This window comes from Rattus rattus, chromosome 3, assembly GCF_011064425.1.
Source record: "Rattus rattus isolate New Zealand chromosome 3, Rrattus_CSIRO_v1, whole genome shotgun sequence".
NCBI lineage: Eukaryota > Metazoa > Chordata > Mammalia > Rodentia > Muridae > Rattus > Rattus rattus.
This window is the reverse complement of record NC_046156.1, coordinates 51,812,947-51,821,720: the sequence shown is the minus strand read 5'-3', so window position 1 is coordinate 51,821,720 and position 8,774 is coordinate 51,812,947. Positions and strand designations below refer to the sequence as shown.

Genomic DNA, 8,774 nt, shown 5'->3' with positions numbered 1-8,774 from the left:
CCCCCTCACCCCTTTTTGTCTTAGATTATGTTTACATCCCAAGTCCTCAACCACTCCGATCTTCTGAGTCTTGTAGAGCCCAGACTGGCCTAAAACTCCAGTCAAGGATAACCCTGAACTTCTGATCCTCCTCCTACTTCTACCTCTGAGTGCCGGGATTCACTATTCTTTATACTAAAGAAACAGAAAATCTGTACACAATGAAAACAAGTGTAATTCGCAGAGAAAATCTGGCTCCTATTATCAAAGTGTAGTCTAAATACCAAAAAGGAGAGTGCAAAGTGACAACCCCGTCTGGATAATTACTGGAATAATGGGGTAATGACTTCAAAATAAAGACCCACAGGTTGGAAAATATGAACATTTTCCATTTTTAAACGAGTTTAACGGTTTCTGCAGTACAGAGTAATTAAAGGCACAACATGACAACACAGCTCACCATTATTTCCTTAATGCTAAAGAACAGAAATAAAATTTGTTTAACTTTAAAAAAACAACATTGAAAACTTAGTTTATTTTCCCCTGAATAAAACTGAGAAAAAGGCTGGTTCTGAGATCATATATTTATTTAAAAAAATAAAATGGATTGACAGTTACCACATTATCTGCATGCTAGCGAGATTTCCCAAGCCCGTGAGAAACACCATTTCTTGATCGATAATAAAATCACTTCCTCAACAATGTACAGACAGGAAACCTTTCCATCCAAGTTTAAGGTCTTTATCCCTGCTCTCACCTCACAAGCTAGTAGGATGTATGTGCCACAAGCTGAGCTCCTTACAAAAGAATGTCTGAGAAGACAATAAACAAGGTGTTACTAAAAGATGATGATTTGTTAAAATCATAAAGCAACCATCTTTTGGCCTGCAAAAATTTTACATTAGATTCACCATCACTGGGGATGTGCTCTCCTGATAGTGATATTCTGAATAATCACAAACACACGGTATTTTCCCTGCATGCTTTCTGGAGCCAAACCCTGTTTGACATCATATTCAGTTTACAGGATGTGACCTGAAATTCCCGTTCTAAACAGGACAGTTAGGGAGTGTTACCAGTGACAAAGAATGAAAGTTATATGACATTGATTATTATAAATTACATTTGTTCTTATCCACCCCCGGTCTCCTTAATATGTTCAAATTCCTTCTTGCAGGAAACATGAGCTTAGTAGAACCCAGATACATCCTTAGTGATGATTAGAGTGAGCTGTAGAGGTTTTAATTCTGAAGACATGTATATGCAGGTGAGATGCGATCTGGTTGCAAACACTGACACAGTAACGAATCAAGTCAAAGAAAGAGAAGACCTGAAAAGAGAAGAGATTTTGGTTATTCTCAGCATGTGCACAGGTCACCTCAAGCTTCTCAGAAGGACAGAAGGTGACTTCTGACTTCTCTCCAGAGTCACCTTTTGCTTTCATGCAGTTGAGTAAATCAGTTGCTTCCCAGTGTCCCCTTTATTAACTAAGGATTAACAAATTCTTTCCTACAAAGACAGTAATGATGTCAGGCTTTTTATTATTTAAGTTTTTGAGACAGAGGCTTCTATAGCCTAGGCTAGCCTCAATGTCAGTATGTAGCCAAGGAAGATCTTCAAGATCCCCTGGCTTCCACTTCCCAAGTGCTGGACCCTCAGGCATTGCCATCATGCCTGACGTTTTAAATACGGTGCTGGGGATCAAGCACAAGGCTTCATGCATTCTAGGCAAGCACGTCACTACTAAGCTATAAACTCAGCGCAATATTTCAAGCTTTCTGAGTTGCATTCTCTATCACAATTGCTCAACTCTGCCCTGTAGCACGGCAGGCACAGACAATTTATAAATGACCATGGCTTCCCATAGTCTGAACTTCTGTTTTACATACAACCAGAAATTTGGAATTTTTCAGTCTTAATGTAGATATGACTTGTAAGAATAACATGCATGCTGGCTAACATTAATATCATAAAGAACTCTCAACACATTACAAACATGGTTTCTGGTGTTCCTTGTCATTATTACCATTCTATTATCTCTTAGGACTGGCCTACTCAAACAAGAAAACAAGTAGCTTACAAATGTCGAAATAAGACAGTACAATACATACCAGGGCAATCCAAAGTACTATATATTCATCAATGAAGCTGTTAAAATACTGGTCCAGAAACAAAAGTGCTGGACCTATGAATGCTGTGTCATGCAAATGCATCTCACTTTTCGTCATGTGTGCAACCTGAGAGTAGAAGAAAATCGATGAAATAGATCCTTCCATTCTAGAACTGCCAGCAACATTATAAATCAGTATTATGCAAAATTATCAAGTTTCAAGAATGATTTAGCAATAGTATTGAGTTTGTAAAACAATATTAAAATTGTATGAGAAAAGAAATAACTATGCCAAATATGCTGGTGGAAAACACTTTAGTACAAAGAGGTTCAACGTGTGTCCACGATGAGACCAAAGAATGTACATAAACTGAATGTACATAAACAAATTAAAGAGTGGATAGGACACTGAAAAGGTATAGAGATTGCTCAACATGCAGTGTCAGGAGAGAGAGTAAAAGTAGCTTCTGCATTGATATGAGAGATTTTTATTTTTTATTGCAAACACTTGGACTACTTAGGAAGCCACAGAGTGAAATCCAGGTCCACAAGACCAAAATGAGATCAATATTAAAAAAATAAAAACTGAGGCACTTACCACAAGCTTATTAGTGATTTTAGCTGACACAAAACCAAATGTCAGTATATAAAGACATGGATGCTTTTCAAAAAGCTGAACTGCTGACTTCTTATAGATCATAACAGCTAATGTGATCACTGATCCAATGTGCAGAAAAGGAGAAAGGACACTTGTTCCCTGTACAGAGCAGAGTTAAAAGCATTTAATGCTGTCAAACACTACATGGATCTACCACAAAACACTTTTACCCAAACTTCCCAAAACTTCATAGTGGCTGCAATGAAAAACAGCTCCATGAACTATTAAGGTACAAACAGTCTGCACTTGGCAGGTGTTACTTATTTTTACATAGCATGCTGTACTTTCTGAAATCATTTGTGTTGCTCCCATATACTCAAAATGTGTACATGTATCAGCATATAAAAGGAGGCATAAATATATACTTTGAAGGCTTAACAGAAATCCTAAGTTGATAGATGATTATCTGTCTTTTAAATGAAAAACAAAGTAATGGTAAGAAGTCTTGGTTTAGAAATCTCTGGAAATCTTAAGGTATACTCACTGCTATGGTTGATCCATTTTTGCCAACACCACCTGTGAAGATTACACGGAAGTAATTTGTACAGGAAAATATGGTCCCTGCCACAGTACAAAGTGCAGGAAAAAGTTTCATTTGGATATTCAGCACTGGAATCTTTAATGGGTAGAGAGAAAGACCAATTAAAATATATACACATTCAACTAAAAAAAAAAATAGTACAATCAAGTACTCATTCATACTTTCAAATATTCTCTATTCCTTATAGTTAATACTAATGTAATGAAAATTCCCCTCTCTTCTCATTATGTAACAAATATATATATATGTAAAACAAGTCTTAAAAGATGAGACTCACTCCTAACACAAAAACCCAATGTTATTAATTTGCACTGTAAGTTGAGTAAAGGTCTGTGAATGCATCTAAGTTCTAGCAACAGTGAATGAGGCTGTCTTGTAGAATTGTTCTGTTCTGTTTTGTTTCCTTCCTTCCTTCCTTCCTTCCTTCCTTCCTTCCTTCCTTTTCTTTCCTTGCTTCCTTCCTTCCTTCCTTTAAGGGGTGCCTTTACGTTTCTTTGTATATTTTCTGAATTTTACCTCTAAATATGTAGTACCTTCCTAGTTGTTAAGACAGCATAGAGCATAAGTAATAAAGATATTTGTAAATTATATTTGAAATCAGCACAATACAGAAGAAAAAAGAGAAAAGTTCTATGCAGAAAAATTCCAACTCTGAACTCTGGGATATATAACCTGCTAATGAAAGCTGAGGGCAATTGAAGTGGCATTTACAGATAAAAGCAAAAAAAGTTTAGGTCGAGTAGACCTAAACTGGTGCAGTTTTGCAAGTGTACCCCCAACTGTAATATGTTTAAGCTTTCAGTAAATAATACATTGCTAAATGACTGTACACTAAAAATGTGATTCACCTAAAACAAGGTGAGGAATTCGTCTGAGTGCATTTATAAATATGCATTTAATCTTGCAAGCATAATATTCATAATTTAAAGTGGAAAGCATATTAAATATTTGAGGTCACCAAAGAGTTTCTTCTTTTTTATATCCATTCTTTTTCTTTTCTTGTTTTAAAATCTGTCAAAAGGTAAGATGAATTAAGATATACAGAAGTAATTATAAGAACAAGATTACAGAAGCTTGCAAGGCTTTGATGGGTACAAAGCCATTGTTTTTACAATAAAAACATTTAAAACAGGTCAGTTTACACTATTTAAAACAGTTATTTGCCTATATTTTAAAACAAAACAGGATATTAAACGTTTCTCTTTGTAATATAAAACTCCAATAAAATTGGGAAAACAAATCTAAAATATCTGCATGCTCCATTTCTTTAAAATTCTCAAGAACTCACTTTGTTTATACAACTCTATCCCCTCTTGTAAAACTGCAGCTCTAAAAAGAAAGTGGAACCCACTATTTGAATCTCAAGTCACATTAAGCAGGGTTTAATCATCTAAACGGAATAGCTCCACTTAAGACTTGAGAAATTTGTACAACACCCCAAACTCTCGTCCTTCTTTCCTAATTCTTATATCATTGTCCTACAGCCCTACAAAATTCAAGATTTTCTAGAGAGGAGATAATAGTAATGAGGCTATGAACTACTGTAGATATTCTAGTTCAGAAAACTAGGGACACTCCTGTCTAAATCTGATGCACATGTCTGTAACTCAATAATCTGCTCCTTTCCTAATGCCTCCTTTACCCCTCCAGAGACAATGGGAGTTTCTGGCAAAGCAAGAAATACCACACTTGCCTCCTAAGAGTATTACTGGATTACAGGGGGTATCCATATTAGAACCAGGGTATCAGAAGTCTGTATTTAACAGCCACTCATGCCACAACTAACCTGATCAAACACTATTACTTGTATTTACAACTTAGGGACACTGCTTTAGGATCATAAATTTTTGTGTCCTTTGGAAGAAAGAATAAACACAAACATTGGAAGAGACAGGAAAATTAATACAAGGCTTAGATCACAGAGTAAGCCAGAAACTTACGACTCTGGAGCAAAGTATCCTAAACATTCATCATCAATTGTCATATTAGCTACATCCATTAAAATGCAAGTTCAAGTGCAGGGTTTAATTGAATTGTTTTTTTAAATTATGAACATATGGGGGAGGGAGGCAGGAGTCATGCGGAAATCGGAGGATAACTTGTGGAAGCTGTTTCATCATGTGCATCCCAGCATTTGAACGAGGTTATCAGGCTTTAGTGGCAAGTGTCTCTTCTATCTGAGCCATCTCTCTCACCCTGACTATGGTAAGTGATCAGTATGCATTTCTGAATGAATTCAGATCTTGCTACTTTCTCTCTGTGTACTAAGTCTGTGTTTTGTGACAATACAAAGAATTGTATCTTCCTTCCACCTTAAACATTTTGAAACGGAAAAGGTAATGTGCACAGGGAAATGTGAGGCAAAGTACAAGAAAGACTCAGGTGATCCCTGCAAACTGGCACCACTGATCTACTTAAAAACCAAACCAAACCAAACCACTTCAAGTGCGTTTCCATTTCCCCCACACAGGATCAAGGGAGGTGTGCACATTGTGTCTGTTCTAACTACCATCTCACTCATCATTATCATTACTAAACTGTACTTGCTCTACACAAATAGCTAAGGAACTGTCTGAACGCACCCTTGCCTCAGGCCTGCTACAATTTCAGTAGTCTTCCAAACTTGGGAAGATCAAGCATTCCCTTAAGTTCTGATGTCTTTTCTACTATCAGGGGGAAAATCATCTGGCCTTGTGACAGGCAGTGTATGCATGCACTCAAATACTATCAATGTATTACAACTAGTCTTAAACAGGTGAGTGAAAAAAGTTTTAAATTCTCAGCTCTTCTACCAAATGCAACATATTTATTTTGTTAGATTTTGAAGATACATAGTAATTGAATAGGTTTTGTGGAAATAAGACAATGATTTTATTGCAAAGAATGTAAAAATGCTTGTTTATAAATCATAGTAATGAATTTTTTAATTTACTTTAATAATGCATGCATGTGTATTTGTACATGTGGATTCAGTGCCTGCGGGGGCCAGAAGAGGATGTCAGACCCCTGAAGCTGAAATTATAGGTGGTTACCAGCTACTGCTATGGATACTGGGGACTGAATTTGGGTTCCTACAAGAGCAGCACATGTTCTTAATTACTGAACCATTTCTCTAGCTTCATGTAAATTATAAATGAATTCTATGAAAAAAATTAAAAAATGTTAACATAATTATAGCATCCATAACTTAAAAAATTATTTAAGTGTAAAAGCACTTTCTTTTAGAAGTTTTCCATTTTATGGTTGGGTTGCAGCTCAGTGGTAAGTGCTTGTCTAGCAAACCTGAAATTTTTACTCCCCAGCACCAAAATAATGCCTTTTAGTTAAAACAGACAAATACAATGATATATATTTACACACTTAAAAGTTTACTATTGAATAAATGAATATACATGTACACACACACACATATATATATTCATTTATTCAATAATAAACTTTTAAGCCAAGTTAAAAGAGAAAAGAACTTAGATACTGCTAATCCTAAAATAAAAAATTCTGCAAAACTCAAAATTTGATTCTCAAATTCAGATTTTAGAACATTTCTGATTTCAGATTTTTCAGATTAGGAGTAAGTACATGCTGATATATATATTGTGAAATCCAAAATGACCCACAATTTGAAACACTTCTGTTCCCTAGCAGTTTGAGATTGTTGAGAAAAAAAAATTTCACTAAGTCTTCAGTTATTACAAGAAGTCAGGTTCTTCCTTTTAGTTTAATGATGCGAACATCACAATATAGAGATAATAATAGGTCAGGATATCTCTTTTCCTGACACATTCTAATCATAGTAGCCATATTAATTCTGAATTTGGACAGCATGGTCTAGAAATTAGATTTCAAAATATACTAAGTCACTTTCACAACTTTAAAACATATTCTGATAAGACCAGGCAAGGTACTAAACTGATCTAAATCCCAGAACCTGGGAGCTGAGGGAAGGGGACTATGAGCTCCATGGTAAGATTTTTGCCTTAAATATACAATCAAACACGGTAACAGGAGAAAAGCCACCCTCGAGCATGAATATTATCTTTACTACATGAATATTATCTTCACTACAAGAAAAGATGGGAGAAAATTTTGACATTTTGTTGCTATTGTGAGGCTGGGCTAAGAAGAAGCCCAGGCTGACACAGTTAATTAGTTCACTGTGCAGTTGAGGACTGTTGCCTCTACCTCCCAAGTGCCGGGATTCTTTGGCCTTTGGAAAAAGTTGATTACATAGCTTACTTGTACAAATTCTACTGAGAAAGGGAAAAGCATATCTGAATCAATTTACTGCTAGGTAACCCTAAGAAATAAAATATGGTTATAACATATTTTATTTAACTATATAAAATATAGATATTTAAAATATATGTATATGTAATGCAGTACAATATTTAAGGATTAGTTCTATAAGCCAGGTGTTAAAATTGTTTTCAAAACATCAAGCAGAATTCTCATTTTATGGATATTAAAAATGCCTTTAAAAATTTAGGAATTTTATTTATTTTTAAGGCATCTAGAGAAATAATTTTATGTAAAACAAAGTCTATAAAACTAATAATCTATGGTGACAAGTGAAGGCTACGTAGAATTTAGGTTTTATAATGTAGTTTTAAGAAAACAAATCTACATTTCCTTCTTAAAAGCATGAATAAAAGCAGCTCATCTCTTGAAGGATAAATAAGGTAATAAATTTTTTCTATATTTTAGTCACAAAAACCAAGAGATGTCTACAGTGACATCTATGGCACACAATGCTACTGTGTACTGTAGAATGGTTGCAGAACTTTCCTGGCTGACTGCAAATTATTCTTATTCCCTTTTCTCTTTCTCTGAAAGCCCATCTCCGAACAAAAGGCAATCCATGTTTGGTGATAAATACGCAGGGAAGTACCTAACTTACCATTAGGAAGTGAATTGGGTAACGGGGAAGGCTCAGCAAGTTTCGTCTATATTTTGAAATTACTCTGACTTTTAAGAATTATATTAATTTTAGGTTACTAACCATTTTTAGTACAACCACATCAAGTAATTACTAATGGTGGTAGTGCAGCAGCCAGCTGGTAAGCAGGGAGTACTAACTACCCTGCCCAATCTTTTTTTTTTTTTTATCTTCCAAATGAAATTTATTTTTACTTTTGAGTGAGTTAACTATAATTTACATATTTAAGTGAAGACTCTTAAACAATACTTGAACAACTGTGACATGGAGGTGCTCTCCTTAACCCCAGCGGCTGGGAAGCTAAGGCAGAAGAATAATTTGCATGAGGACAATCTGATCCATCTCCCCACAAAGAACAAGTCAAAGCAAAACAAGGCCCAAACCAGGAAAGAAAGCAACCACACGAGGAGCATCGGCCCTCACTGGGGCTTCTGACCTGCCTGGCACTGCCCTAAGAGCCGGCACACAGAACTCATTGTGCAGCAGGATCTGTCATTGCCTCACCTGCAGATGAGGAGACTAAGCTGGGCAGCTATCAATGGGCAGAGGT

At 35.7% G+C, this 8,774-nt stretch overlaps 1 protein-coding gene across 4 annotated transcripts in view; it reads right to left on the bottom strand.

The window, feature by feature from the left end:
- Positions 1-544: 544 nt before the first annotated feature.
- Positions 545-8,774, bottom strand: part of Cept1 (choline/ethanolamine phosphotransferase 1) — a 39,687-nt gene continuing 31,457 nt past the window's right edge. For all 4 annotated transcript variants that reach the window (XM_032897545.1, XM_032897546.1, XM_032897548.1 and 1 more), the window contains exons 6-9: positions 3,232-3,363; positions 2,688-2,846; positions 2,091-2,216; positions 545-1,309 (exon numbers count right to left, since the gene is read on the bottom strand). In XM_032897545.1, coding sequence (XP_032753436.1) covers positions 1,190-1,309; positions 2,091-2,216; positions 2,688-2,846; positions 3,232-3,363 — 537 coding nt within the window. In that variant the 3' untranslated portion in view covers positions 545-1,189. The remainder of the gene's footprint in view (positions 1,310-2,090; positions 2,217-2,687; positions 2,847-3,231; positions 3,364-8,774) is intronic.